General features: G+C 61.9%; 4 protein-coding genes and 2 long non-coding RNA genes across 11 annotated transcripts; 4 read left to right on the plus strand and 2 right to left on the minus strand.

Moving 5' to 3' along the window:
* The first annotated feature begins 487 nt into the window (after nucleotides 1-487).
* ICAM3 (intercellular adhesion molecule 3) lies at nucleotides 488-6,237 on the plus strand. Its single transcript, XM_070623673.1, has 7 exons — nucleotides 488-872; nucleotides 1,503-1,769; nucleotides 4,096-4,401; nucleotides 4,712-4,999; nucleotides 5,255-5,509; nucleotides 5,616-5,864; nucleotides 5,951-6,237. The coding sequence occupies exons 1-7, from the start codon at nucleotides 791-793 to the stop codon at nucleotides 6,148-6,150; spliced, it is 1,647 nt and encodes a 548-aa protein (XP_070479774.1). The 5' UTR covers nucleotides 488-790; the 3' UTR covers nucleotides 6,151-6,237.
* LOC139083915 (uncharacterized) lies at nucleotides 3,972-6,323 on the minus strand. Its single transcript, XR_011541050.1, has 2 exons — nucleotides 5,205-6,323; nucleotides 3,972-4,626 (listed from the first exon to the last, which is right to left on the minus strand). It is a non-coding gene; the product is annotated as an uncharacterized lncRNA (long non-coding RNA).
* RAVER1 (ribonucleoprotein, PTB binding 1) lies at nucleotides 6,236-20,618 on the plus strand. Of its 6 annotated transcripts, none has more exons than XM_070623669.1 (14): nucleotides 6,236-6,724; nucleotides 8,269-8,335; nucleotides 10,630-11,099; nucleotides 14,736-14,927; nucleotides 15,028-15,157; nucleotides 15,389-15,483; nucleotides 16,325-16,412; nucleotides 16,746-16,957; nucleotides 17,042-17,135; nucleotides 17,211-17,347; nucleotides 18,038-18,112; nucleotides 18,585-18,725; nucleotides 19,087-19,170; nucleotides 19,259-20,618. In XM_070623669.1, exons 1-14 carry the CDS (start codon nucleotides 6,455-6,457, stop codon nucleotides 19,403-19,405), a joined length of 2,202 nt encoding a protein of 733 aa, XP_070479770.1. In that variant the 5' UTR covers nucleotides 6,236-6,454; the 3' UTR covers nucleotides 19,406-20,618. The 6 variants fall into 6 exon arrangements, with proteins under 6 accessions (XP_070479770.1, XP_070479773.1, XP_070479772.1 ...); XM_070623672.1 differs by having other exon boundaries at nucleotides 6,375-6,724; nucleotides 16,328-16,412; nucleotides 17,278-17,347; XM_070623671.1 differs by having other exon boundaries at nucleotides 6,377-6,724; nucleotides 17,278-17,347.
* LOC139083914 (uncharacterized) lies at nucleotides 12,973-17,643 on the minus strand. The gene is made up of 3 exons (XR_011541049.1): nucleotides 17,356-17,643; nucleotides 16,536-16,690; nucleotides 12,973-13,909 (listed from the first exon to the last, which is right to left on the minus strand). It is a non-coding gene; the product is annotated as an uncharacterized lncRNA (long non-coding RNA).
* Nucleotides 20,619-20,779: 161 nt separating the features above from the next.
* On the plus strand, nucleotides 20,780-25,091 carry FDX2 (ferredoxin 2). The gene is made up of 5 exons (XM_008510762.2): nucleotides 20,780-20,971; nucleotides 21,057-21,111; nucleotides 21,301-21,407; nucleotides 24,405-24,492; nucleotides 24,675-25,091. Exons 1-5 carry the CDS (start codon nucleotides 20,827-20,829, stop codon nucleotides 24,829-24,831), a joined length of 552 nt encoding a protein of 183 aa, XP_008508984.2. The 5' UTR covers nucleotides 20,780-20,826; the 3' UTR covers nucleotides 24,832-25,091.
* Nucleotides 25,037-27,952, plus strand: ZGLP1 (zinc finger GATA like protein 1). Its single transcript, XM_070623674.1, has 5 exons — nucleotides 25,037-25,673; nucleotides 25,910-26,284; nucleotides 26,875-26,960; nucleotides 27,253-27,346; nucleotides 27,518-27,952. The coding sequence occupies exons 1-5, from the start codon at nucleotides 25,177-25,179 to the stop codon at nucleotides 27,645-27,647; spliced, it is 1,182 nt and encodes a 393-aa protein (XP_070479775.1). The 5' UTR covers nucleotides 25,037-25,176; the 3' UTR covers nucleotides 27,648-27,952.
* The last annotated feature ends 19 nt before the right edge of the window (nucleotides 27,953-27,971 follow it).

The following is a 27,971-nucleotide window of genomic DNA, read 5'->3' on the forward strand; positions in this document are numbered from 1 at the left end:
GGCCCATTCGACCCCAAGTCCCTTCTCTTGGGGTGAAAAGACCAGCTGCCCAGAGGGGAGGGTCAGGGAGCATGATGTCAGGGGTCAGGGCCAGTTACAAGTAGCATCCTTGACGAATGGTGGTTCAGGATTCAGCTGTCCCCTTGCCTCAGCACCACGCACAGGCAATGGGGGGGTCCCTCAAGATCTTCAAAGGTGAAGGGCCTAAAGGAGCCACCCAGGTGGTCAACACAGAGCCGGGCACCCAATAAATGTGGGCTCTGTTCATTTTCATAGCTTCCCTCATCATCATCCCCAGATCTCTTCATTGTCCCCCAGGAAATGCTGAGAGCTCACACTAACCTGTTGAGACCCTGCCTAGAAGTCCCTTCATCTCCCCTTGAAACACTGCCTTGAAATCCAACCTTATCACCTCAAGGGCAGCGCCTGGAGGTCCGCCATAAGTTCAGTGGAAGGAGGTGCCTCCGCTGCTGTCCTAGGCGTCGTAAGTTCTCAGAATAAAGGAAGCAGAGCTGCTCCACTTCCTGCGATTTCATTTGGGGCCAGTGGTGTAACAGGTCCACCCTCTCTGAGAGTCACCAGTGCCCTCCTCCTCCTGGGGCCCCACCTGGGCCCCCCACGGTGGCCCCCCGGGGTCACAGAGCATCCTCCCCACCCCTCCCCAGGCGTGCAGCCCCTGGACTTCTGCAATCTTAACTGCTGTGACTGCACTTCCGTTCCCGGGCCAGCCCCACCTGCTCCTCCCTGCCTGCGCCTCATTAAGACATCCTCCTCCCGAAGGTTGGCCACCATGATGCCCTCCGGGCCGCTGCCCGGGGTCTGCTGGACCTCACTCCTCTCCCTGCTTCTCATCTGCTGTCTGCGGCCCCCAGGTGAGGCAAGTCAAGCTGGGAGGGCTGGCGTTGGGTGGGGGGTGGTCAGTGGAGAGTGAGAGCAGAGAAAGCCGCCGAGCTCTCCACATCCTGCCGTGCCTGACTGCGCAGCGAGCACATCCTGAGACTCAGATCTTCCGGGGGCTCACCAGGGTCCTCGAGAGAAAGTTGTGCTTCCTTAACTCAGCCTTCAGGGCTCCCCAAGGCGTGGTCCCTCCGTGTAACTTGTTCCCTGTCCCCAACACACACACACGCGTGCACACACATACACACTCTCCCAGCTCCATGTAGCCCCTCCACCTCTGCCTATGCTCTTCCTTCTGCCAAGACCACTCTTCCCCTTCACTTGGCTAACTCCTACTTATCCTTCAAAACTGGCCACAGACGTCCCCTCCTCCCAGAAGCCTTCCCTGACTCACTTCTTCCTGTATCTGGATCGGGGTCTCCCCTGGCCACCTTCTGATGTCTCCCCACTTGCTGATCCGTCACCTGTCTTCCCCACTAGCCTGAAACAGCCTAAAGGCGGGGACCCTTAGGCCTCGGCAAGAGGACGGGCTGAATGGTGGGACCTGCGGATGGGTGGGCTGGGGGCACCAGAGCAATCAGCACAGCTTCTGGCTCTCCCCACAGGTGCCCAGGGGCAGTTCTCGCTGCGATTGGAGCCCCAGGACCTAGTGGTGCCTGAAGGAGGGTCCATCTCGGTAAACTGCAGCACAGACTGTCCCGACGCTCAGCACGTCACTCTGGAGACATCCCTCCCCAAGGAGCCATTGAGCAGTGGCTTGGGCTGGGCAGCCTTCCGGCTCAGCAATGTGACTCATGATGACAGAGAGGTCCTCTGCTCCAGCTTCTGCAATGGCTTGCAGATAGCAGGCTCTTTTGGCATCACAGTGTACCGTGAGTGGATGTGGTCGGAGGTGGGGACCAGCCTCAGGCAGTGGGCGGGGGGGTAGATGGCCAGCGTGCAGGCGAGCGGGGCCTGGAGTCTGCAGGAAGGGACCAGGGCTCTCACCCAGAGCTTGGACCTGGATGTGTGTGTGACAGAGACAGAGACAGACAGAGAGCTGCCTCTCAACTGTATGCCAGGGCAGCAGCTGTGCAGTCAATTCATCGGGGTCCCAGCAAGCATTTTGAAAATGACAGTCACGTGTTTTATTTATGCCTTTTATTTTTACGGCAGGGAATCAATTCATGTGGTTCCAAAATCAAAAAGTACAAAAAGCTGTGAATGTCGGATCTCTATTCATCTAGCGGGGCTGCCAGTGGCCGCTGGCTTACGAGTTGACTCATTCAGTCCTTACCCAGGCCCTGGGGCGGGGACGTCCACTTGTGAGCCTCATCACACAGATATGGAGACCGAGGCTCAGGGTAAAGGCCGTGCCAGCCTTCACAGCCCCTGAGCAGAGAAGCTGGCAGTGTGGCTCCAAAGTCCCTGCCACTAACAGGCGATGTCTTCCTCTCCAGACTGTGTCCCCCCTTACTGGTTTCTTATGGACCCTTCCAGACTGTCTCTGACTTTAAAAGAATACAATAGTTTTCAGAGATAAGTGTAGCGTGTGTGTATAATTGTGTGGGCTCCTGTGTATGCGCCGGAGTCGGTATTTGTGCTTGTGTGCCTCTGTGTGTCCGTGAGTGTATGTATCTATGTGTCACTATCTGTGTCTATTTGAGTGTACTTGTGTGTCTGTATATGCTAGTGTCTGTATGTTTGTGCCTGTCTTTGTGTGTACCTGTTTGTGAATGCCTGTGAACGTATGTGTATGTCTGTGTCAGTATCTGTGAGTGTGTGTCTGTGTCAATATCTGTGTCTGCGTGTGAGCATATGTGGATATGTGTCAGTATCTGTGTGTGTCTGTGTCAATAACTGTGTCTGTGTGTGAGCATCTGTGGATCCTGTCAGTGTGTGTTTGTGTCTGTCAGTATCTGTGTCTGTGTGTCTGTCCGTACGCGTCTATGTATACATCTTTGTATCCGTGTGTATTTCGGTGTAATGCATACACCTGTCTGTGCGTATCTGCATGTCTGTGTGTGTGTGAGTCCCTGTCTCTGTGTGTCTGAGAGGCCTCCGTTGGTGTTCTGTGGGAGCCTGTTGGTCCTGGCTCGTGAGAGCCCACTGTGCTCATCTCTTCCCAACTCCTAGTCCCACGTGGCCTGAAATCAGTCAGTGGGAGTATTTACAGGGGACAAGTGGGCGGATGCTCCATGTCTGGGCTGCCCCGCTCCACTCCAGGAGCCCAGGCATTATGAACACACCACTAGCCCTGACCAGTGGTACCCGGGCTAAGACGGAAGCCTCCTTGTTAAATATCCAAAAATTGTGAATAGTAAGATGTTAAATATTTTTCATAGCAGCCAGACCGTGGGCTCTGTGACAGCTTGAGACCAGGCTTGAGTTGTCGAGGGAGAGTAAGATGCTGCATTTAAGGAGGCCCAGGCTTGGTACGTGTGCCTGCGAGGGCCCCTGCGGCTGAGAGAGGACCCAGCCTGGGGTGTCAAGTCCCCTGTGACTGCGCCAGAGCACCCTGAGACGCTGTGACTGCGCCAGAGCACCCTGAGACGCTGTCCCAGGCGGCTCCACCGTGAGAGCCCTGAGCGCCTGAGACTTACTGGGGAGGGCTGGACCAAGTTCTGGGAGAGGCCAAGGCCAGAGTTGAGGCCAGAAGCTGGGAAGAGGCCCAGGGGAGTCCCTAGACGTGACATCAAGGAGGCAGGTGGACACACAGGTCTGGAGTTTGGGAGACCCACATTTTAACCCTAGTTCTGCGCTTTCCTGGCTGTGCATCCTTGGGCAAGCCACCTCCCCTCTCTGGGCCTCAGTTTCTTCATCTGTAAAAGGGAAGGATGACAGAGGAGATTTTACTGGGTGGCTGTGTGAATGAAGGTGGATGACATTGGAAAGTCTAAGAAAAGCTCTCAATAAACAGGAATTTTTATGATTACTATTAACCTCCTAAGTAGTCATAAACATTAGTCCTCTTCCTTCCTTGTTTCCCATAACTATGAGGTCCTTGGGAACAGGACATCTGACTTTTCTTTTAGTGCCTGGCAAGGTATCTGACAAAACAGGAAATCATAATCACGATGCTAATGGCAACAGCAGACACTTACACTGGTTTATTAATTCAAAGTTAACAGCTCTGCGCTGGGCCACCCTAGGCTCCTCTACACTCCCAAGGCAAGTGCTGCAGGGCTGGCTGCTAAGGGCTATTCTCCACTTCCCCAGGGTTCCCCGATCTCGTGGAGCTGGAACCCCTGCCCTCCTGGCAGCCCGTGGGCCAGAACCTCACCCTGCGCTGCCAGATGGCAGGCGGGGCGCCCCGCGACAACCTCACCGTCGTGCTGCTCCGCGGGGAGGAGGAGCTGAGCCGGCAGCCGGCGGTCGGAGAGCCAGCCCTGGTCAACCACACGGTGGAGGCCCGCAGAGAGGACCACGGCGCCAACTTCTCGTGCCGCGCGGAGCTGGACCTACGGTCCCGAGGGCTGGGACTGTTCCAGAACAGCTCGGCCCCCAGGCAGCTGCGAACCTACGGTGAGGGAAGGGACTGCAAACGGTGGGTGATGAGCTGAGCCGGAGCCCACGTGCCCTGGCCGCGCGGTTCCCGAGAATAGGGTGGCCTGGCCCTCAAGGCTTCTGGGAAAACATGCCCTTGGCCACCGGGTGAGGCGACCTCAGACGGGAGGTCTGCAGCCGCGGCAACTTCCGAGAAGGCTGTGAGGGTGTGTCCCGGGAAGGTGACTCAGGCCACAAGGTAGGCTGGGAAAGAAGGACCCTGGTTGGAGGACAGCGTCACTACGGCTGTGTGAGACGTCCTCCTGCTCAGGCCCACCCTTCTTTCCAGCCTTGCCCGTGGGGCCCCTGCACCTCGATGTTCCCCGGTTCTTAGAGGTGGAAAGGCTGTGGCTCGCGAACTGCACGCTGGACGGGCTGTTCCCCGCTTCCGAGGCAAAGATCCAACTGGCGCTGGGGGACCAGATGCTGAAGTCCCAGGTCGAGAGACACGGGGACAGGATCACGGCCACAGCCAATTCCACCGCGAGGGCGGAGCAGAACGGCACCCAGGAGATCGTCTGCAAAGTGACCCTAGGGGACGAGAGCCGGGAGACCCGAAGGAACTTGACCATCTATAGTAAGAGGGGGCGGGGCGCCAGTGGCCCGAGGGGCGGGGCCTTAGCCACAGAGTGGGAGGAGCTGCGGTGTGGGCGGGGCCTAGGTAACCAGGGAAGTACTATAGCCTGAGCGTCCCCAAATGGGCCGGGGCACAGACAGAATACCCGAAAGGCGGGGCCTCGATTCCCCGAGGGGAAGGAGGCAGGTGGAGGGCGGGGACTGACCGATGGGAGGTGCATGGTCAGCTGAGTCCTGGGCAATGCTCCCCCTTTAGGCTTCCAGGGGCCCATCCTGACCCTGAGCGCGCCCAGCGTCGCCGAGGGGACCATAGTGACTGTGACTTGCACGGCTGGAGCCCGAGTCCAGGTCACGCTGGACGGAGTTCCAGCCGAGGCCCCGGGGCAGCCCGTCCAGCTTCAGCTAAACGCCACGGAGAGGGACGACAGGCGCAGCTTCATCTGCAACGCCACCCTCAAGGTCGACGGGGGGATCTTGTACAGGAATGAGAGTGTCCAGCTGCGTGTCCTGTGTGAGTAGTAATCCCTTGCTCCCCCGATTTGGGAAAACTTGACTCTCCCTTGCCCCATGGTGCCTCCAGTGTGCTGGGTGTGTCTGACCATTTGGTGGTTCCACAGACGGTGCCAAGATTGACCGAGCCAAATGTCCCCAGAACTTCACGTGGGAAGAAATGACCACCCACGTCCTTGAGTGCCAGGCCTGGGGCAACCCGGACCCGGAGCTACAGTGTGTGAAGCAAGCATCGAAGGTCAAGGTGCTTGCCGGAACCCCATTCGTCGTCAGATTAAAACACCATGGTACCTACATGTGCCACGCGAACAACTCACACGGGAAGGACACTGTGACCGTGGTGGTGAACGTTCAAGGTGAGCCGAGGCGAGGCTGGGGGTGTAGAGCGGCAAGCCCAGGAGGGGCCGGGGCGCGCGGAGTTACTCCTCGCTTCTCTGCACAGCTCGGAACCCCGCCGTCGTCCCCGTGCTGGTGGTGTTAGCGATCCTTGGCCTGATCACTGTCTCAGCGGCCTTACTGTATGTCTTCGTGTTGAAGAAACACTCCGTGAGTGACATCTACTATGTGAATCGGGGGAGCACCACCTGCTTGCCCCTCAGGTCTAGGCCGGCTGACCAAAGACTGGGGGAGGAGTCGTCCTGAGCCTCGGGCCGCCGGGATACTGGACAAAGGGGATGGGGGTTTGGCTGTGTCTCCGGGTTTCGTACCAATAAAGCCTTCAAAATCCGGGGTCCGTGGCTTCATTACACCTGCGCCGAGGTGCTTCCTGCAGCGCTGCGCGTCCACTGAGTGACATCTCGGCAGCGGAAAGGGGCAGAGCTTGTGGCGCCCAGACGCGCCTTGAACCCTGAGAGGCGGGCTGGGTCTTAGCCAATGGGCTGAGGGAGTAGTGAAGGAGGCGGGGCTTCTCCCGGCCAATCGGCGGACGCGCCCTCGTTGCCGCTCTATGCCGCTCCGCCCCGGCTCGCTGGTCCCAGAAGGCGCCGGGTTTCCCAAGATGGCGGCCGACGTGTCCGTTACTCACCGGCCCCCGCTGAGCCCGGAGGCTGGGGCCGAGGTGGAAGCCGATGATGCCGCGGAGCGCCGGGCGCCCGAAGAAGAACTGCCGCCGCTAGATCCAGAGGAGATCCGGAAACGCCTGGAACACACCGAGCGCCAGTTCCGTAACCGCCGCAAGATACTGATCCGGGGCCTCCCGGGGGACGTGACCAACCAGGTATGAGGGGGGGGCGGTGTGGGAGCGTGGCGGGAAATACCACCGTGCGCGTGCGCGGGGGGACCCGGGCGACACCAACGCTGGCGTGCGCGGGGGGCGTCAGCGGGCGAGTCCAAGCGGGGGATCTACGCGGGGTCGGGAGAGACCAAGAGCGGGATTTGGGGGGTCAGTGATGGAGGGAGAAACCAACTTTGGACTGAGGGAGGACGTTGCTAGGGGCGACCACAGGCTTGGACGAGACCAAGTGATTGAAGGGGGCGGGGAGTGGAGGGGGCGGGCAGCTTTGGCCGTATTGGGGTACTGTGAATGGGCAGCCACTTTGGGACCGGGGGGAATGGGGACGCCGGTGGCTCCCTGCTCTGATTGTGTGTCTCCCCACCTCCTCTACTACTGGATGGCGGGATCTCATATCCAGAAGTTTCGGGGTTGGCTAGAGTATGCCTTTGTGTGGCACGCGTTTATTAACTCCTCTGCGAGAGAGATCCGGAAGTTGTAGCCGCTCCTGGGGTCTTTCTTCCCCGAAATTAGTTTGGAAAAACCGGATGTTCTGCCCCCAGGCCGCAGACCTGCAGGAAAGGGGGGCCATTGTTCTGTGGTGCCCCCCTTGGTTGATCTTCTGGCCGGGGGTGCCCTTCTCTTGGGACCTACATGGGACAGGCTTCCCGGTGCTCTTTGTACCCAGAGAGATTGCCTCTGCCCCACCCTGCGCCAGTGGAATGGCTTCTTGCTCCCTGCTGCTGAGATTTCCCTGCTCTCTGGCCCACCAGCACATCTCCCACTGGCTCTCCTGCCCATGGGTGGTACATGACTGGTGCAGTGTTCGGAGGGGCGTGACTTGGGGACAGACCTTGGACAGTGCCACTAGGCATGGTCTGGTTTGTTCCTTGAGCTGGCCCTCCTCCTGGTGCCCACCATCTCTCAGCTGGGCACACGCTGTGTCTCCAGCTCTGTGCACAGTGTGGCTGGCACAAGGAGGCCCCCCCACCTCCCCAAAGCTGGCTTGCAGAAGGCCGGCGCTGGCAGGAGGGGGGAATCAGCGGGCGCGTGAAACCACGCTGTGTGAGCTTCTTAAGTACACAGGGTCCCCAGTCAGGACCCCTGGGTGGCATTCTTGGAGCTGCCCTGACCAGCTGCACGACCTTTGACAGCTTCCTTCACCTCTCTGAGCCTCAGTTTCCTCCTCCATGAGTTTGTTAGTACCTAATTTGTAAGGTTTTGGAAAGAGTTCGTCTTGCACACCGAGGTTCACATGGGTGAAGTGACTTCCCTGTGAGGCATCCAGCAGAGCTGGGCCGTGACCTCAGACCCACCTGGCTCTTGGAGAGTTGTGTTGGTTAAAAGCGAGAGCTTCGCGGCTTCCCTCTGAATCCCAGCTCTGCCAGGTATGGCCTCAGTGGCCTCGGGCAAGTCCCTGCTCTGAGCCTTTATTTGTAAAACGAGGGTGGCAGTCGGCCTGCTTTCATAGGAGATCCAGGGGAAGGTGGCACTGGGTCGCTCGCCTCAGCCCCTGGTGACTCCTCGTCCTTTGGCTTCTGTCTCCGCAGGAAGTGCACGACCTGCTCAGCGACTATGAGCTCAAGTACTGTTTTGTGGACAAATACAAAGGGACAGGTTTGTGGGGCTGTGGGTGGGCTATCGGCAGCGGGACAGGCCCTGAGGCTGGGTGGGGCCCGGTGCAGCGTCTCCTCTCCTGAACTTTGGGCCCAACATCGTCCCCTTGGCCAGCACAGTACCCTGTTGCCCCAGTCTGACCCTCGTTCTGGGTGCCCATCGTGGGGCAGCCTTGTTCTTCTTCCCGGCTGCCCAGCCAGAGACCTGGGCATGGGGCTCCCCGCTTCACACGCCCTTCCCCAGCGGCCAGTCACCTAGGCCTGTCTGGTCTCCTCCTTCGAGGCTTCCAGAACAGTCGGTGCCTCTCCATTCCCTTGGCTTCCATCTGCTCCGTGCTCCCTCCATCTCTGCCTCAGTGGCAGCCCCTCTCTGGCCTCCCTGCCTGTATGATTTCACGCCCCCAGGCAGCCAGCTCCAGTCTGACTGCAAATCTGCTCAGACCTCCAAACGCTGATCGTTCTTCTCCTTCTTGAAAACCTCTCTGAGCCTCCTCCTGAGCCCACCTTGCAAGGATGTACCCCAGCCTTGCCATCGCCTGGGGCACCCGTGAGATTCCAGGCTGTTCCCTCTGCCCCTGTTCTTAGCTGCGCCCTCTTCCATCCATGTGCGTCAGGCAGCTCCTCACAGAGCCCTGAGCGCCCCCCCATCCTAGCCATGACCCCCCTGGGCTGCAGTTGCTGCCTCACTCATCTTCCTCCTGCACGGAGCCATCAGCTCCGTGCCAACAGGGCCAGGCCTTGGCGCCCCTCCAGCATGGGAGGCTCTCGGTGGCTGTCTGTGCCCACCAGGCATTGTGCTGGGCCGTCAGACCCTCCAGGACCTTTGCTTACAATCTGTCACGTGAATGTGAAGGAGCTGAGGGAGGACAGGTGACCCCTCAAGACTTACCTGGTGGGCTAGGGTGGTGGCGAAGATCTTGGGCCCTGGAGGCAAATGGACCTGGGTTCGAGTCCCAGTCTCTTCTCACTCTGTGGCCATAGGCATGTGGTTCACCCTCCTGGGCCTCAGCCTTCTCACCAGCAAATTGGGCATGACCTGCTTGGCTTGGCTGTGAGGCCACCACGTTAAAATACCTAAAAAGCCGAGGGCGCCTGGCATCTGGTTGGTGCTTGGGAGACACTGGCAGAGGCCACAAGTCAGCACTGTTCCCTGAGCGCCTAGTATGTGTTTGTGCCAGGCCTCGAGGACCCAGGGGTTAAGGGACACTTCCATTCATATAGTCTTCTAACAGATTATTTATTGAGCGCCTGGGTGCTGGGGACTCAGTTGTGAACCAAACAGAGATGGTCTAGTTTGGGGAGGAGGCTGTTACTCAGACGGCTGCCAATGTGAAGGTGGAATGGTCACAGGACCAGGAGCTGCAGGGCACTGTGGGAGCACGGAGCCGGGAACTGAAACAGGAACGGTCAGGATAGGCTTCACGGGGGAAGTGATGTTTGTAGTCAGCTTGAAGGGTGGGTCAGGGTTAATCAGGTGAAGAGGTGGAGGTCAGTGCTTATGCTCAGAGAAAAGCAGGTTCAGAGGCCTGAGGGGGAGCGTGCTTGGCGTGGTGCATGCAGGAAGTAGCGGCCAGAGATGGGAGTGGAGGTCAGCAAGGCCACGGGGCTAGGCCATGCAGGTTCCGTGGGCCCCTGCAGAGAGGGGCCCCTGGGCAAGGGCATGGCATGATCTGATGATCATTTTGAAAAGCTCCCTGTGGCTGCTGGGGGGAGAGCCAACCAGGAGTCGGGGCAGGACCACAGCTGAGACAGAGGCTTGGACATGAGAGCTGTTGGTGGCCTGGAAAGGTGGTGAGGGAGGGGCGCAGTGCCCTCCTGTCTGGGTTCGAGTCCAGGCTCCTCCACTTGGGCAGGGGGCGCTGCTCTGGCCCATTTCCTCGCTGGCACAACGGTGGTTGGGAGGAGTACCTTAGTCCCATTTGACAGATGGGGAAACTGAGACCCCAAAGCCACTCGGGGGGCTGGAGTTGAAATCCAGGCTCCAGTGACCACATGTGTAACTACGACTGTGTGTGTCAGTGAGTTACGCACGTGTGTCCTGGGACGGAGCCGGGTGCACAGCCGGTGAGCATTACGGTGGGTGGTGAGCGGGCCGGGGTGCGGGCAGGGAGCCGGTCTCAGGGAGCAGGAGCTGCCGCACGAGTTGCCCCAGGCTGGCGACCCTTCCTGTCGGTGGGTGCCTGAGATGCCTGGAGATGTCTGGGCGTTCCTTCCGGACATCGAGGGTCACCCATGGGGTAGAGGGTGGACGGGTGGGTCCTCGGGCCCCCTGACCCCGCGTCCCCGCTCCCGCAGCCTTCGTGACTCTGCTGAACGGGGAGCAGGCCGAGGCCGCCATCAGCGCCTTCCACCAGAGCCGCCTGCGGGAGCGCGAGCTGTCGGTGCGGCTGCAGCCCACGGACGCCCTGCTCTGCGTGGCCAACCTGCCGCCCAGCCTCACGCAGCAGCAGTTCGAGGAGCTGGTGCGGCCCTTCGGCAGCCTGGAGCGCTGCTTCCTGGTCTACAGCGAGCGCAGCGGCCACTCCAAGGGCTACGGCTTCGCCGAGTACATGAAGAAGGACTCGGCCGCCCGCGCCAAGTCGGACCTGCTGGGCAAGCCCCTGGGCCCGCGCACCCTCTACGTGCACTGGACAGACGCCGGGCAGCTCACACCCGCCCTGCTGCACTCCCGCTGCCTCTGCGTCGACCGCCTGCCACCCGGCTTCAGCGATGTGGACGCCCTGCGCCGGGCGCTGTCGGCCGTCCACACGCCCACCTTCTGCCAGGTGAGCGCTGTGCCCCCAGCGGGGCCTGGGGGAGCGGGTGCTGGCCGCGAGCCCCTCCGAGGGGCCCTCCGGAGTCACCTGCTATCTCTGATCTTCCAGGGCCCTTTCCAGCAAAGCAGCAGCGACGCCACATTGAATGGGCTTCTTGTTAGAAAGGCCACGTGGTGCCCTGGGTGACAGCCCAGCCCAGAGCCACATGGCAGGGCTTCAGATCCCTGCGCACCCGCTAGCGACTCACTTCACCTCTCTGGCCTCAGTCTCCCCCTGTAATGTGCAGGCGAGGCTGCCTCTGTCAGAGCTGGTCGCCAGGCTTGCGCGTTCCTCATTCGCGTTTGCTCCCGCACTCAGATGTTTGTTGATTGCCTACTGGATCTCAGGCCCCAGGCCTGGCATTGAGGCAGCTACTCCCGAGAAGCCCGCAGGCCCTCTAAGCCTTGAGGTCAGGAAGGCGGGTTTGGCCAGATCCCAGCCCTGCTCTGTGGCCCTGGCGAGTCCCTGGCTCTCTGAGCCTCAGTTTCCCTCCTCCGTGAGAAGGAATCCGATGCTCGCGCATTGGGTTGGCAGAGTAAATCCCTGGTTCACTCAAGTCGCATTCGTCAGGCACGTCTGTGCGTGTGCCCAGCCCTGTGACAGGCGCGCTGGGCGAGAGTAGGCCAGCCCCAGCTCTCGGAGAGCCCGCAGGTGGTCTTGCCACAGACCTCCAAGGCGGACGTCTCTTCAGCACTCACTGGACCCTGAGCATGTTACCTGCGACCCCTTCATCCTGTAACGGCCAGAGAGCCAGGTAGGAGCCCCATTTTCAGGCAGGGACACCGGCACAGAGAGGTCAAGCGACATGCCCAGGGTCACGCAGCTAGCGCACAGCAGAGCCGGGGTCAGAACGCCACAGCCTGGCTCCAGAGCCCCAGGCCGGCCTGGAGGAGGCTGGTCCATGGGCTCAGCTGGGACAGTCATGGGCTCAGATCCCAGCTCTGGCCTTGGGTGGGTCCTGCTCCCCTTGTGTAAATAGGGTGTCGCTTGGTGCCTGGGCAGTCCGACGTCCGTTTGTGCTCCGCCTCCCCTTGCACACTTGCCTGCCAGGCCCCGGGCGGGGCTCAGGACACACCAGTTAGCTCGCTGGCCGCATCTCGTGTGGAGATTGAGGATGGCAGGGCCGTGACCAACCACAGGTCCTCTCTGGGCCTCAGTTTCCCCATCTCGAAGTGGGGCTGGCAGTGCTTTATGGCCGGGTTATGGTGGACAGCCGCTCCTCTGTGCCTCCATTGACGAGGGCCTGCCTCCGAGCAGCTCCCAGGGACGCTGGGCGTCCCGGTCCGACAGAGTCTGGGCTCCAGTCAGGTGGGTTGAGGTCGAGCCACGGTGCCCCGTGGAGGAGCAGCGTGGCCTTGCTTGCCCTTTGGCCCCTGTGAGCGCCCTCTGTCCATCTGTGGGGGAGCGTGACTGTCAGAGGATGCGCACCGGGCCTCAGCAGGGGCCTAGCCTGGGGGAGAGGGCTGATGGCCAGACCTTAGGCGGCCTGGGCACCCAGAGCAGGCGCTGGCACTGGCCCGGCCACCCCCGGCTGCCACACCTGGGGCCCACTTCCTGCCGCTGTCGAGCATCATAGGGAGCCCCCACAGCTGCCCTGCAGGGTGGGCCCAGGGGCCCCATCTCACAGATGGGAAACCGAGGCCCTCGGAGGGGCGTGTGCAGTGCCCTGCCAGGCCGGCCAGCCGGCGCGAGGTGGGCTGGGAAGCAGGGTCAGGCAGCTGAGCCCAGGGAGCTGGCTGTCCTCACAGTGGCATTTATTTTCTCCATGATCAAGACGAGAACGTGAAGGAACCCGCATAGCACCCACTCCAGTGCACTTTCCCATTTACGCACAGGCCAGTTTCCGAGTCTAATTGTTTTATTTTATTACAGAGTTGCTTAGATATTTGAGTGTTCTAGACAAGTATAAAGAAAGTGTCACAAGAACTTTAGGGTTATAAAAAGCCTTTTCCATTTGATTTATTTTTATTTTTTGGTGAGGAAGATTGGCCCTGAGCCAACATCCATGTTAATCCTCCTCTATTTTGTATGTGGGATGCTGCCACAGCGTGGCCTGATGAGCGGTATGTAGGTCCATGCCCGGGATCCGAACCCACAAACCCAGGGCCACAAAAGCAGGGTGTGCAAACTTAACCACTCCCCCACGGGGCCGGCCCCCATCTTATTTATTTCTGTTGGTGGGCAGTCCAGCAGTGGACACTCCCTCCTGGCCCCCGGTGCCTCTGTTCGAAGCCCCCATCACCCCAGGTTGTCTCCTCGCAGTGGGGCTTATTGTGCGTTTCAGACAAATGTGTCCACACCTTCCTGCGTTCTCTGCTTCACCCAAATATTGCCAGGCCTGCGTGGGTTTGGTTTTCCCACTTCCTGTGTCTTGGGCATCTTTCCATGTTAAGATGCAAGAGCGTGCTTGTTGCCCTTGTGGCTGCGCCGTGTTCGATCTCATGGACACTGTGCTGTCCCCTTCCGGTGGACATTCCATGGGTCCCACACCACACCGCAGCCACCCGCGCGTCACTTGGGAGCCAGGAGGAACAGCATTGGTTCTCAGGACAGCCATGGCCACACCGAGGTGGCCAGTCCCATTCAGGGCATCCGCCCGGCCCTGTCTGATCCCAGCTCCAGCCCTGTGGCCTGGGCGAGGGCCTGCCCCTCTCCGAGCTTCAGTTTTCCTGTCTGCACAGTGGGCGCGCTGCAGCCCCGGGGCACAGAGCCCAGCAGCATGCTTGCTCATGTCGTCTTGCCTGGGGCAGCCCTGCCCATAGCTCCAGCCCCACAGTGCCCTGAAAAGCGAGAGGCAGGTTCACCTGGCGGCAGAGCCTGAGCTGGCCTGACACGGGGCTGCAGGTGGCCTGTATCTTTGCATCTTGCTGCAGAGCTGTGCGTGTGCTCGGTTTCTGGGGAGCCCCAGAGCCCGCAGTGGGTGACCGATCCCGAACATCCAGTTCCCCTTTCTCGTCTCTGGAAACTTAGTCCTGGAACACACCTGGCCCCAGGGGCTGGATAAGGGGCTGTGGGCCTCAAGTCTCGAATGGCTGCTGTCATGGGGGTGGACCGCACCTCTGTTCCCGCTGCTCCTGGGCTCTGTGCCCTCCCTCCCCACCTGGCACGTCCAGCCTGGAACCTGAGCTCCGGGGCCAGCTGCTTCACCCCCAGGCTGTGCTCCCTTCCCAGCCCTGGCTGTGGAGTCCTGGGCCTAAACTTGTGGTTGGGTGGCGCTCCAGAACCATCTGCCTCTTCTACCACCCCTCCTCCTCCCCGCCCTGCGTCCTGGTGTCCTTGGGGATCCCTTCAGGGTCCCAAGTGCTGTTGGCACGAGGCCCAGGGGAGTTGACCCATGCGAGGTGGGTCCCAGCTCCCCCCGCCACCGGGTGTGTGGCCTCAGTCGCCTCCTTTGCAAATGGGCAGGATGCAGCCCCCCGGGGCCACTGAGAAGGTGCAATGAGCTGACGCAGGAACTGGCCTTGGGATGGTGCTGGGCCCTGAATCTGCGCTCTCTGGGTGGTCGCTGTCACGATCGGGATCAGTGGCTGGTCCCCGTGGCTGCGTCCTGTGATGGCAGTCCCTGCCCCCTGCGCTCACGTCTGCCTTCGTCTGCCTTCCCCCTAGCTGGCGTACGGCCAGGACGGCCAGCTAAAGGGCTTCGCCGTGCTGGAGTACGAGACGGCAGAGATGGCAGAGGAGGCGCAGCAGCGCGCGGACGGCCTGGCGCTGGGGGGCAGCCACCTGCGCGTCTCCTTCTGTGCCCCGGGGCCCCCAGGCCGCAGCATGCTGGCCGCGCTCATCGCCGCCCAGGCCACAGTGAGTGCACGCTGGGGTGGGGCTGGGGGCCGCCCTGTCCCTCGGGGAGTCAGGGTCCTGTGGCAGCCGGCTCTGAGCCGCCCTCCGCTCCTCTCCCCAGGCCCTCAATCGGGGCAAAGGGCTGCTGCCCGAGCCCAGCCTCCTGCAGCTGCTCAACAACCTGGGGCCCTCGGCCTCCCTCCAGCTGCTGCTCAACCCCCTGCTCCATGGCGGCGCAGGCGGCAAGCAGGGTAAGGGACCCGGCGGGCGGTATGGGCAGGCTCCCCCCGATGGTGCCCATCGAGCCCCGAGCGAGCTAGGGGCCGAGCGGTGGGAAGAGGCCGCTGGGCGCACTTGCCCCTTCCCGGCCCTTCCTCCGGGTGGGGCTTCAGCTTCCTGCTCTCAGCAGACCCGGGGCTGCGCTTACGGGGCGGGGGGGCTTCCATCCAGGGACCGCCGCCCATTTCCTGGTCTCCCGCCAGGCCTCCTGGGCGCGCCCCCCGCCATGCCGCTGCTCAGCGGGCCCGCCCTGTCCACGGCGCTGCTGCAGCTCGCCCTGCAGACCCAGACTCAGAAGGTAACACCCAGGCCCCCATGCGCCCTGGAGCCCCTCCTCACCCTCACGCCCCCAGGCCCCTTGCCTTTGCACTGCAAACACGCTTGCGCCTGCCAATGCATGGCTCGCCCTCAGTGGCCTTGGGGGACACCTGGCTGTGTCCCTGGGGCTCAATACGGGGCCTGGCCTGTCGCAGGTGCTCAGGACTCAGGAAGTGACTCAGTCTGGAGAAGAAAGTGCAGGCCCCAGGGGGAAAGAGGGCCTCTCACTCCACCCCCTTCACACGCGCGTGCACACACAAGTAGATACAGCACACAGACGCACGCGTGCGCGCGTACACACACACACACACACAGCCTGTCTGGTTTGGTTCACGGGGGCCAAGTCATTGGTGTGGCTGTGTCTGGGTCCCACGTGGTTAAGAGGGATGATTCCGTGTGTGGCTGTCACACACCGTGTGGCTGCGATCAACATGACACTGCATGTGTTGGGCACTGTGGTTCCATGATACCAGCAAGGGGGCTGGGTGTGGGATGACAGGTGTCTGAGATGGACTCAGTATGTGTCTGTCTGACGGTGATTGACAGGGTAGGGTGACAGCCCTGACTTGCTCAGTGCCCGGGTCTCCCCAGGGCCTCACACAGGCCCTGACACACAGGAGGCCCTCAGTCACCATTGGCTGGCTGGCTGGGTGATGGCTGGGGTGTCACAGACACTGGGGGACACTGCGCGTGTCTGCCTGTGACTGGCTGGGGGCTGGAGTCTGGGTGTGCTGGGCATGCCCACTGTGACCCTGGGTGACACCTGTCTGCTGTCCAGGCTGCACCACCCCCATCTCCAGCTGCTTGTGCTCTGTCCCTAGAAGCCCGGGATCCTGGGAGACTCTCCCCTGGGTGCCCTCCCGCCCGGGGCCCAGCCGGCCAACCCCCTCCTCGGGGAGCTGTCTGCAGGTAACGCCACCCTGCCCCCCTCCCCCATCTCTCTGCGCGCAGGCCCACTTCCCCTTCCCAGGCCCCTTTCCTCACTGGGCACGGTAAAGTCCCAGCTGTGTGGCCTTGGGCAAGTGACCTCACCTCTCTGGGTCTCAGCTTCCTCGTCTGTCAGTTGGGCACCCCCCTCACAGGCAGCCGTGAGCATCCTGGGAGTCGGCGTCCTTGGCCCCACTCAGTGCCCAGCACGTCGTTACCTCTCAACGGCTGGCCCCGGCCCAGGCCGAGGCTTTAGGGCCCTGGGAGGAGGGGTCCTGTGTGGCTGGGCCGCTGCCACCCTCCTTCTCTCTGCAGGGGGGGGCCTGCCCCCAGAGCTGCCTCCTCGGCGAGGGAAGCCACCACCCCTGCTGCCGCCGCTGCTCGGCCCCTCTGGGGGTGACCGGGAAGCCATGGGCCTGGGGCCCCCAGCAGCCCAGCTCACGCCACCCCCTGCCCCTGGGGGTCTCCGAGGCGCTGGCCTCCGAGGCCTCCAGAAAGACAGTGGGCCTCTGCCGACGCCCCCTGGGGTAAGGCCCCACCCTGCGCCCAGCACCCTCCCGGCCTCCCACCCTGCAAGGTCCCCCCTCGTGACTCCGGCCCTCCCGCCGCAGGTCTCACTGCTGGGGGAGCCCCCCAAGGACTTCCGGATCCCCCTGAACCCCTACCTGAACCTACACAGCCTGCTGCCGGCCAGCAACCTGGCGGGTAAGGAGGCCCGCGGCTGGGGAGGTGCCGGGAGAGGCCGCCGCCCTGCTGAGGGCCCCCTGCCTAACCCCCCAGCCCCCGGAGGCGGCGGAGGCGGTGGTGGCGGCGGCAAAGCCTTCCAGCTCAAGTCTCGCCTGCTCAGCCCCCTCCCCAGCGCCCGCCTGCCCCCCGAACCAGGGCTGCCCGACAGCTACGGCTTCGACTACCCCTCGGTGAGTACCTGGCTGCCCTGTGGCCCGGCTGCTGTCACCCTTTGTCACCCTGGGAGCGAGTCACTCTCCAAACCGATGGTTCTCTGGTCCTAGCGCTAGGGGGACAGTGGGGACATGCCAGACACGGCCCTGCCCCTGCACCTGTCTCTTGTGTCTGTCTGCTCCTCCGACCCTGCTTCCTGTCTGTCTCTCTCTCCCAGGAGGCCTTAGGCCGCACTCCTCCTTAGAGTCAGGGCTCAGCCTCCCATCTGTCTCTCTGGCCTTCTCTCCCCTCTGTGAGTCCTGTCTCTGTCCCCAGGGAGCCGCTCCCATGATCCCAGCCTCCCCTGTCCAGCGTCACAGATGGCCACCTGTGTTATGTTTGGCCATGCTGGGTTTTAAAAACATAACAACTGAAATAAATGCCAGCAGCAACATAAAAGCTCCAGGGGTTCACACAAGCCCGCTTGCCTTGAAAGCTCCGCGCACAGCCCCACTGGGGCCACGCCCTTCTCAGCGGTCACCTCGGCCGGGGCGGGCCGCATAGTCTGTCTCATCGCCACACCCCGCAGGCCGAGTTTGCCCCCATCCTCAGAGTCGGCCCCTTCTTGAGGGGACAGACTTCCCTGATGACAGCCATGCCGTGGAATTCTGCCAAGGGCAAGGTTGGTACAGACCCCAACCTGGCACGCTTCTCCCACTTTCCTTCAGGACCTGGGACCTCGGCGGCTCTTCTCCCACCCGCGGGAGCCAGCCCTTGGGCCTCACGGACCCAGCCGACACAAAGTAAGAGCTGCCCTGTCCCTTCCACCTCCTGAGTGTATCGGTTGGCTTTGGCCGCCTAACAACTGGTCCCGCCACCTGGTGGCTCAGAACAGCAAACAGTTTATTTCTTGCCATTCTGCGGGCTGAGGCTGGGCGGGTCTGCAGTCCCCTGGCCCCTCAGCTGGGGCTCAGCCGTCCACGGTGGCCTTAGTCCCATCTGGTGGTCAGTAGGCTGGTGCCGAGGCCTTGGCCAGGACGGTTTATGTGCTCTGCATGGAACCCACCTCCAGCGGGCTGGCTTGTGCTTGTGCACATTGTGGTGGTCCCAGGGGTCCCAGAGGAAGAAGGGAGGGAGGACCCCTTTGCTGGCATCATCATACTAGTGTCCTATTGACCAAAGCTAGTGTCCCAGACTCTTTTGGGGGGTGTCTGTGAAAGGGGGTGGATACGGTAATAGTCTCCCTCCCTCACTCAGCCAGCCCTCTCTTTCCAGATGTCCCCACCGCCCAGTGGCTTCGGTGAGAGGAGTGGCGGGGGCGGTGGGGGGCCCCTCTCCCACTTCTACTCGGGCTCACCCACCTCCTACTTCACGAGTGGCCTGCAGGCTGGCCTCAAGCAGAGCCACCTCAACAAGGTGAGGGGCTTCCTGGCTGAGCACAGGCCCCCGGGACAGCCAGGACAGGGGGGCCTCTGAGACCCTCGGCGCCGAGGCCGGGGTGCGGGGGATGGGGATCAGCTTTGCTCAGAGCCAGCTGGAACAGGCCATCCTCCCCGTACCAGTGTGTCTTGTGCCTGGTGTCGCCCAGCCTCCCCGCCCAGGGTGTGGGTGGTATGAGCCCCAATCGACAGATGAAGAAGCCACGGCTCAGAGAGAGGCAGGAATCTTCCCGCGGTCCGGCAGCTAGGAAGTGGCAGCCACGAGACTGGAGCCCGAAACCCCCGCCTGCGCTGGGGGCTGCTTCCTCTCCATCCTTCCTCTCTCCCCTTCCTCCCAGGCGCTCGGCTCCTCCCCGCTCGGCTCTGGAGAAGGGCTCTTGGGCCTCGGCCCCGGGCCCAACGGCCACAGCCACCTGCTGAAGGTACAGGCGGGGGCGGGGCCATGTAGGGCTGGGGAGCGCTGGCCCCCAGGTGGCCCCTGACCTGCCGCCCCCTCCCCTCTGTCCCCAGACCCCCCTGGGTGGCCAGAAACGCAGCTTTGCCCACCTGCTGCCCTCGCCCGAGCCCAGCCCCGAAGGCAGCTACGTGGGCCAGCACTCCCAGGGCCTGGGCGGCCACTACGCAGATTCCTACCTGAAGCGCAAGAGGATTTTCTAAGGCACCAGCGCCAGAGATGCTCAAGGGCCTGCACCGAATCGCTTCGGGGTTTTCTGGTGTTTTGTTTTGTGTTTGTTTTTTTTCCTTTCAGTAATAGAAAAATCTCTGAAAGACTTTGCTGACCAACCAGCCGGAGCCCCAGGAGCCCAAGAGCGCAGGGGAGCCCGGGGGCCACTGGACGTCCGGCCTGCTCCCGGCGTGGAAACCCCGCAGCCTTAAGAGACAGGGGCCCCCCTGCTCTCTCTCCCCTCCCCTGTGTCCGCCTGTGTCCTCTCTGGGAGTCCTCTCCTGCCTCGTTGCCCCTGGATCTTGGTCTTTTGAGTGCCTTGGAGGTTTCTCTGCCCTCCCGTGAGGATCAGAGACTGTCCCCCTTTTTTAACTTTGACAATTGACTCTCAGTTCCTTTTCTAATTTTTATTATTTTTTAAACAATCCAGGACGACCCCCAGCTCTGCTTCCTTCAAGGCCCAGCATGCCTGGGTCTCCATTCCACACTTGGCAGTTTGAAACGGCTCAGCCCTTTTCTCTCTCCCATGTCTGCTGCAGGCATGGCTGTCTCCTGCGCATTCTGGCCTGTACTCCAGCTCTGGGTGCCCTGCTCCCTGCCACAGTCCCCTCGCCTTCCGATGCCTTAAAGCCAGGCCCCAGGCCCCGCTGGCCAGAGCCTCTCAGACGCCGAGCTCCGGAAGCTCGACTCAGGACCAAATGGCTCTGGCCTGGGGATTGGGTCCCGCTACCCAGGGTCCCCACCCTAGGAACAGTAGAAGGCCAAAGCCTTGGTCTTGGCAAACCAAGCCCACCATCCCTCGCGCCCAGGCCGAAGAGCAGAGACAGGCTTTCTCTGCCAGCTCAAACCAGTCCCCCAGCTGTCCGTCTGCGGGAGCTGGAGCTGGGCACTGTGCATCTCACTGCGCGCCTGCTGTCTCCCCCCATGTTGAAGATGAGCCCCTCCTCTCTGTCCCCAGGCCAGATCACGCGGAGCTGGCCTCCCTTTGGCCCAGAACTGGGATCTAACAGCTCCGTGCAGATCCCTGCCCCTGCCCACCAGCCGGTGTCGGCCTGCGATGACTCTGGGCCCTGATCCTGGCTGCTGGGCCACCAGCTGCCCTCCCCTGACTCTGGGGGTCCACATCCACTCCAGGGGGGTGTCCTCTCCCCGGTCCTCTCACACAGACCTTTGCTGAATTAAAGTTTGTAAATGGTTTTAAAGAAAGCAGAGCGGCCTGGTTCTTGGGACAAACAGTGGGCCTGGGTGGCAGGTCTGGGACGGCCGGTGGGCCTTGGTGCGCCCAAGGCTGCGCAGCGCACGTGCTTCACACGCCCCACCCAAACGGCGGCGCTTATATTCGGGTGATTACGGGCTCTGGGCTCGCGTAGCCGCGAGTGCGCATGCCCAGCGCCCAGGTCACGTGCTGCCTGTCATGGCCGCCTCCGTGGCCTGGGGCGGGGTGAATGCTGGGTTCCTGCTGCGGGCGGCCAGGGGCGCCTGGGCGAGCCGGCCCGGGGGCTTTTGGGGGCTCGGCGAGGCGGCGGCACCGGCGACAACCAGGACATTCCGGGCGACAGGTATCCGGGGTGCCTCGGGGGGCGGGCAGCGTTAACCCATCGGACGCTGGCGGGGCGGGGCCGCTTACCCAACCGTGTTTTCCAGGCTCGCGCCCGGCGGGGGAGGAGGAAGCCGGCGGCCCCGAGCGGCCCGGGGACGTGTGAGTGTCCTCATCCCGCGAGGGTCCTCCGGTCCCGCCCTTGCCCTGCAGCCTCATCCCTGGGTCCCTCTGCCGCGTCACCCTATTCCCCTGTCCGTCAAGCCCCAACCCTGACTTCCTAATCCTGGGTTCCGCCGGGTCCCTGGGCCCAGAACCCCGTTGGGCATCCGCACCCCCATCTGTCCCCAGGGTCAACGTGGTGTTCGTAGACCGGTCAGGCCAGCGGATTCCGGTGAGCGGCAGAGTCGGGGACAATGTCCTCCACCTGGCCCAGCGCCACGGGGTGGACCTGGAAGGTGGGAGCCGGGCCCAGGGAATTGAGGAGGGCCTTATTCATTCGTTAAAAAAACCGCACAAGTCAGATATATCTGTGCACCCCTTGACCCATCCATGGCTTCCCGCCAAACATGGTTAAAATCCAGACTCCTCCCCGCAGACTCCTCCCCGTCCAGCTCTTCATCTTCATTCACTCAAAAGTTATTCATGGAGCGTTTGCTAGAAGTCACCAGAACTCCTGCCCTCCAGGAGCACGTATTGTCTTCCTCCTTTCTCCCTGTATTCTAGCCACACTGGCTTTCTTGCTGTTCCTCCAGCAGCCACGTTCATTCCTGCCTCAGGGCCTTTGCATTTGCTGCACCCACCATCTGAAGTGCTTTCCCACCAGATCTTCTGGCTCCTTCTCATCCTTCAGGTCTCGATGTAAATGTCATCTTCCTGATAGTCATCCCCCTCAGTCCACTAAAGTCTCCAAGCCCCATTCCCTCTGTCACATCAGTGTGTTTTATTGTTTTCATAGTTCTTCTCGTTATTTGGGTGCCTTTTGTCGTCTCTCTCCAGAATGAGATCAGAAACCTGTTCCCCTTGATCACCCTTATCTGTTGCTTGTCCTGGTATTTAGATGTGACAGGTATTGAGTGTGTGTTTGTTGAAGGAAAGATCGTAATAGGAGACGTTACCTGAAACGTGTTAACACGTTTTCCCCCGATTGAATCTCCACGACAACTGAATGCTACAGAGATGGGGGTCATCTTGTCGTGTAGATGTGGAAACTGAGCCCCGGCTTAAGATTGTCCAGGGTCCAGCAAGTGGCAAAAGTGAATTCAAAGCCAGCCTGTATCAGCCACTCATCTGTCCTGCTCTTCTAGGAATATCGGCCACCTGCCGTGTGCCAGGCAGCACTGTGCACAGCAGATAAGGTCCCTGTCATTCCACACCAATGTCAGCCTACTGGGGACAATGATCCCCCAAGGAAACATGTATTTATCTCATGAGCGACTGGGAAGGGTGGGATGAAAAAAATCGTACAGGGTTCGTTTCAGAGGGAGCCTGATTTAATCGTTGGAAGGGCTGGAGATGTCCTGGAAGCCCCCACAGGTTCTGTTCTGGAACCCAGTGGCCGGCAGTCCAGGAAACAGGTTGGAACATGAGTTTTAGAGGCAAGTGGCCCGTGTCCAAATTTTGCCTCTTACTGGCTGTGTGGCCCCGAGCAAGGGCCTTGGCATCTCTGAGCCTCTGTTTCCGCATCTATAAAATGGGAGAATCCAGTACCTGTCTCGCTGGGTTGCTGTGGAGGATGTTAGGTGTCAAGCATAGTGCTACCTGGCACGTTTAGTGTGCAGTGACTCGCTGGGACGGTTATATTAGATGATCTCGCTCTCCTGGGATGAGAAGGCTAATGGGCTGGGAAACAGGACTAAGGAAGATGCCGGGGGCAACTTGGAGCATCAAGGCCAAGTTTCTCCCAGGAGACGGGGAGGGTGGGCAAAGTAGTCACCGAGTCCCACAGGGAGCATCTGCTGGGCCAGGAGTGGCCTGGCGGCTCCATCCCCATTGTCAACATGTCTGAAAGAGACAGGAGGAATCTGTCCCTTATAACACGTCTCCTGACCGTCTACAGCATGTCCGGCTCAGCGCCGAGGGTGGAGAGGGGAGAGCAGGTTGAGGGGGCACAGGTCAGAGATTAACCCAGAGATTAAGATGGTAACTTCAGGGGCCGGCCTGGTAGCGTAGTGGTTAAGTTCATGTGCTCTGCTTCGGTGGCCCAGGGTTCACAGGTTTGGATCCCAGGCACAGACCTAGCACTGCTCGTCAAGCCACACTGTGGTGGGTCCCACATAAAATAGAGGAAGATTGGCAAGAGATGTTAGCTCAGGGCCAATCTTCCTCACCAAAAAAAAAAAAAAAAGAAAGAAAGAAAAAGATGGTAAGTTCAGACTGTGATAAATGCTGTACAGAAATTGAAGAGTTACCGAGGTGGGGCAAGGACAAGAACGGGGGTACTTGGAGGACAGTTGAGCTGAGTCCCCAAAGACCAGAAGGATCTAGCCACAGAAGGAGTGGAGAGAGGAGCATTGCAGGCCCTGGGGACAGCAGGTGCACAGGTCCTGCGGTGGGGACAAGCTTGGTGCGCTGGAGTGGGGCAGGGGGCCGATGTGGCTGAAGTGGAGTGAGTGGGGTGGGAGAGGACCTGAGCCTGAGCGGAGGAGTCTGGACCTTACTCTGGCTGTGAAAAGCCTTTGGGAGGGGCCGGCCAGTTAAGTTTGCATGTTCCACTTCTGCCTCCCCGGGTTCCTGGTTGGGATCCCGGGTGTGGGCATGGCACTGCTTGGCACGCCATGCTGTGGTAGGCGTCCCACATGTAAAGTAGAGGAAGATGGGCATGGATGTTAGCTCAGGGCCAGTCTTCCTCAGCAAAAAAAAAGAGGAGGATTGGCAGCAGTTAGCTCAGGGCTAATCTTCCTCAAAAAAAAAAAAAAAAAAAGCCTTTGGGAAGGTTTCCGGCCAGGGGGACACCATCCCCAAGCGCCGTTCTTAGTGGTCGCTCGCAAGGTTGTCAGTGTATCCGAGGACAAGCAGAAAACCTCAGCTTCTGCATCTTTCGAATCCTTCCTCGCTGACCCCTCCCCTCCTTCCCCTGGTGCTGACTGAGTGGGTCCCTCCTTCAGGAGCCGCAGGGGGGCGGGAACACAGTCACCTAGCACAGTGAGGGCCCCAGCAAGGGCTCAGTGGCTCCAGGGACCTGGCCCGGCTTTTGAAGTCGAGTCCGTGCCCATGAGCAGGTCCGTGTACCCAGCCTGGGCCTCAGCCTGCTGGGGCGTCCTTGGGAAAGGGGACCCCCGACAGCCCTTTGCAAACCCTCTGTGCGGCTAGGGGACAGCTGGCTGAGTGACTGACAGAGTGCGGGGGCACGTGGTGGGTGCGCAGGCCCTGGAGGGGGGAGGAGGGGCGCGCGGTGAAATAAAGGGCTTCTGTCTGACGTCCCCTCACCGGCGCTGCCTCACTCGCTCCCCCAGGGGCCTGTGAGGCGTCTCTGGCCTGCTCCACCTGCCACGTGTACGTGAGTGAGGACCACTTGGACCTTCTGCCGCCCCCTGATGAGAGGTGAGCAAGCGCTGAGCTGCAGGCCTGGGCCTGTGCATTCTTGGGGTCCAGCGGTCCCCCCGGGCAGCAGCACAGGGCACCCCAGCTTTGCTGACCCCTCCCCCTGGCCTCCACCCGCCTGCCCCTGCCTGGCCCTGGGCTCTCCCCATGACCCCTGCTAATCACTGTGCTCCGCGCCCCAGGGAGGACGACATGCTGGACATGGCGCCCCTGCTCCAGGAGAACTCCCGGCTGGGCTGCCAGATCGTGCTGACCCCCGAGCTGGAAGGGGCTGAATTCACTCTGCCCAAGATCACCAGGAACTTCTACGTGGATGGCCACGTCCCCAAGCCCCACTGACACGGGCAGCTGCCCCTTCTGGGACACCCATGGCGCCACGGCCAGGACTGGAGGAAAGGCCACGTTGCGAGCCCAGCCCAGAGCACGGACAGGCCTGAGAGAGACGTCGGAAGCACCCAGGAGGCCACAGAGATGTGTGTCCGGCTCTGGTGGGGACAGGGCCCCCGCTGGGGCCGCCTCCCCCAAGCTCCCGAGAATGGGGGTGTGGCGAGCGGTGGAATCCAATGGGAGTGTCAATAAAACTTCCTCACAGACCTCCAGCCAGCATCTTGAGTGTCCTTGGGGGGCAGACCCTGGGGTCTACACGTGCATCTTCCAGACCCCCAGCTGTCCCCTCCCACAGTGATGGGGCGGGCGGGGATGCTGAGGCAGGGGCCTGGGACCTCCTTGCTGGAGGAGAGGGCCACGAGCCTGAGGGCCACGTGGGGAGCAGCCGCCGAGGGGTCCGGGGGGTCCGGGCCGCCGGCGGCCGCCAGGGCTGTGCAGGCGGCTGCGCGGAGCCGGGGACGAGGCCGCCCCGGGGTGGCTCGGAGCGAGTGCTCGGCGTCGCCGGCTGGAGGCGCCCGACCCCGCGGCCCCGCCCCCCGCCGGGGCTCCTCGCAGCCTCGGCCAGAGCGCCCCCAGCCGGCGGGCCCCCGACCCAGGTGGGGCTCGTCGGTGGGCCTGGCGGGGCGGGGCCGGCGGGAGGAGGGCAGGAGCGCCATGGAGGCCGAGCCGGCCCCCGACTTCTCGAGGATGCTGCGCGAGCTGCTGGCGCCGCCCTGTCTGGACCCCGAGCCGCCCCCGGCGCCCCCCGCCAGGCAGGACCCGAGGCCCCCAGGCCGCCTCGGACCCAGCGGCAGGTGCGTTGAGGGGCCGCCCCTTCCCTCAGCCTGGCCCTGCGGTTGACCTCTGGTTCCAGGGGTCATCCCGGGGTCACAATGTTAGTTCCTGGTATTTACAGGGAAATTGGGGTCCCCAGGGTCGCTTGGGGTCTTGTAGGGGTCAGAGGCCAGGCGGTTTCCCTTGCCCCGTGCCTCGGAGGCCTGTGTGGGTGCCGCCCAGGGAAGGGGGTGACCACACTGCCCCTTGTCCCCAGGTCCTTCTGGCCTGCACGCGGGGACTCCGTCAGCGCCCTGCACTTCCTCCAAGAGACAGCGGAGGGGCTGGCCCAGCCCCCTCCCGCGGACCAGCCTGCCCTGGGGCCCTGCTGGGAGCTCAAGGCCCTAGGGACTCTGGGACCCCCGAGTCTGCCCAGGGATGCCTGGAAGGTGCTGACCCCGATCAGTCCGCAATGCTGCAGCCTGGGGTCCCCGGGGGCTCCCCCGGCCCCTCCGGCCACACCAGAGAGGAGGCCCCGGAAGCAGCCGCACCCCCAGCGGGGGGCCGAGAAAGTGGACCCCCGGTTCCAGGGGGTGACCCTGACGTTTGAGATCAAGCCGGATTGCAGCCTGCACATCACACCCAGCTTCAGGTAGGGCTGGCGAGGCCCAGGGCCGCGTCTATGCAGTTCCTAATGACAGCGGGGCGGGCCCTGCGTTGGAAATGGCCCGTCTGGGAGCCTGACCTCGGCTGGGGCGTCCCGGCCCCTGGTGCTCTGCACCACTCACATCCCCGTCTGAGCCTGGGGCTCGTCTCTGTGAGCAGGGCCTGACCCCACTGAGGCACCTGTAACTTTTTCCAGTCACGATAATGGCTGCCGTTTGGCAGAAACAACATCAATAATAAGAGGTAACAAGTTGCACGTGACATCGATGGGCTCCTTGAAGCCCGGTGAAGCCCATTTTACAGATGCAGAAACAGGCACAGAGGGTGCGATCTCTTGTCCGGGGGTCACACAGCAAGGACGGGAGAATTGAACCTGGCTGGCTAGCCTGGGCTTCCTGCTTCTTCAAATAATAATCATTATTATTATTAATATTATTACTAACGAGGGGCAAGGCCCTTCAGGCGGCAGCTGCCTCCTCGAGGGAATGCCTGATGCCTTGATAGTCAATCTGCATTTGGGGGGCTGTCTGGGCCGGGATGCAGGTCCCCCAGTGGTAACGCCGTGTCTCCCCCCAGCCCGGCCTGCAGCAGCCGTCACCAGCCTCCCCCGACAGGCCCGGCCCGGGGCCCTGAGGCCAGTTCAGGAGGCAGCGAGGCCCTGGGTGAGTCCTGGCCACACGGGAGCTATAAATATTCGGGGGCCAATTCCCTCCCCTCCTTGCCTTTCTCCCCATCCTGCTCCCTGCCCCCTCCACTCAGGCTGAGTCACCCCCACCCCCAGCTTCCTCCTCTGCCGAGCTTTGCCATCTGTCTCCCTTCCTGCCTTTCTCTGCATCTGAGATCCAGCAACACCCAGGGTGGGCCCGGAGCCCCGCCCAAGGGCTCCACCCCATGCAGGCCTCCTGAGCCGGGTCAGGGCCTCGGACCCATACCCTTTGACCTCTGTCCTTTCAGGGCCCCGACGCTGTGCTTCCTGCAGGACCCAGAGGACCCCTCTCTGGAGAGATGCCGAGGACGGGACCCCTCTCTGCAACGCCTGTGGCATCAGGTGCCCAGGGCAGAGGAGGGGGCTGGGGTGGGGGCCCCAGAGCAGTCCACACTTGGCCAGCGTGGGGTATCGGGAAGGAAGAACCCCCCCAGCCCTTGGGGAAGGTGGTCCCCTCCTGGCAGTTTCTGGGCCCCCGCTGCATCCTGACTGTTTCTTGTCCCCCTTCTCCAGGTACAAGAAATATGGCACCCGGTGCGCCAGCTGCTGGCTGGTGCCCAGGAAAAATGTCCAGCCCAAGAGGCTGTGTGGCAGGTGTGGGGTGTCCCTGAGCCCCCACCCAGGCCCAACTCAGGAAAGCTAAGCCGCTCGTCACCCATGAGCCTGTCCTGCCTCAGTTTCTCCACGGAGAGAATGGACAGAAGCCCTTCTAGCAGGAGTGGAGGAAGACCTGGGTTTGGAGGGGTCCCCAGGCTGCCTCCTCCCCGTTCAGGGACCCCAGGTGGAAGACCCAGGCCTCAGGCCCCAGAGCCCCTGACTCAGGGGGTCCCTGGCCCCCTCCCTGCCCCCGCTCCCATCCAGCTTGGCCGAGCCCTTGGGAAAGGCCCTGAGCTGCAATCCTCATATTGTTAACAGCAGTGACAATAAAGAGCTGAACCTCTCAGAGAAGCAGTGCTGTGACTCAGTG

Source organism: Equus przewalskii, chromosome 6, assembly GCF_037783145.1.
Source record: "Equus przewalskii isolate Varuska chromosome 6, EquPr2, whole genome shotgun sequence".
Lineage (NCBI taxonomy): Eukaryota > Metazoa > Chordata > Mammalia > Perissodactyla > Equidae > Equus > Equus przewalskii.

Bases quoted from the DNA above. Each gene is read 5' to 3' on its own strand.
- ICAM3 (XM_070623673.1), top strand. From the start codon at position 791: ATGATGCCCTCCGGGCCGCTGCCCGGGGTCTGCTGGACCTCACTCCTC. The intron at 1,770-4,095 runs GTGAGTGGATGT...CCACTTCCCCAG, and splicing joins TTTTGGCATCACAGTGTACC to GGTTCCCCGATCTCGTGGAG. The intron at 5,000-5,254 runs GTAAGAGGGGGC...CTCCCCCTTTAG, and splicing joins AAGGAACTTGACCATCTATA to GCTTCCAGGGGCCCATCCTG.
- RAVER1 (XM_070623667.1), top strand. From the start codon at position 6,455: ATGCCGCTCCGCCCCGGCTCGCTGGTCCCAGAAGGCGCCGGGTTTCCC. The intron at 8,336-10,629 runs GTTTGTGGGGCT...CCGCTCCCGCAG, and splicing joins GGACAAATACAAAGGGACAG to CCTTCGTGACTCTGCTGAAC. The intron at 15,158-15,388 runs GTAAGGGACCCG...GTCTCCCGCCAG, and splicing joins CGGCGCAGGCGGCAAGCAGG to GCCTCCTGGGCGCGCCCCCC.
- FDX2 (XM_008510762.2), top strand. From the start codon at position 20,827: ATGGCCGCCTCCGTGGCCTGGGGCGGGGTGAATGCTGGGTTCCTGCTG. The intron at 20,972-21,056 runs GTATCCGGGGTG...CGTGTTTTCCAG, and splicing joins CAGGACATTCCGGGCGACAG to GCTCGCGCCCGGCGGGGGAG. The intron at 24,493-24,674 runs GTGAGCAAGCGC...TCCGCGCCCCAG, and splicing joins CTGCCGCCCCCTGATGAGAG to GGAGGACGACATGCTGGACA.
- ZGLP1 (XM_070623674.1), top strand. From the start codon at position 25,177: ATGGGGCGGGCGGGGATGCTGAGGCAGGGGCCTGGGACCTCCTTGCTG. The intron at 25,674-25,909 runs GTGCGTTGAGGG...CCTTGTCCCCAG, and splicing joins CGCCTCGGACCCAGCGGCAG to GTCCTTCTGGCCTGCACGCG. The intron at 27,347-27,517 runs GTGCCCAGGGCA...CCCCTTCTCCAG, and splicing joins TGCAACGCCTGTGGCATCAG to GTACAAGAAATATGGCACCC.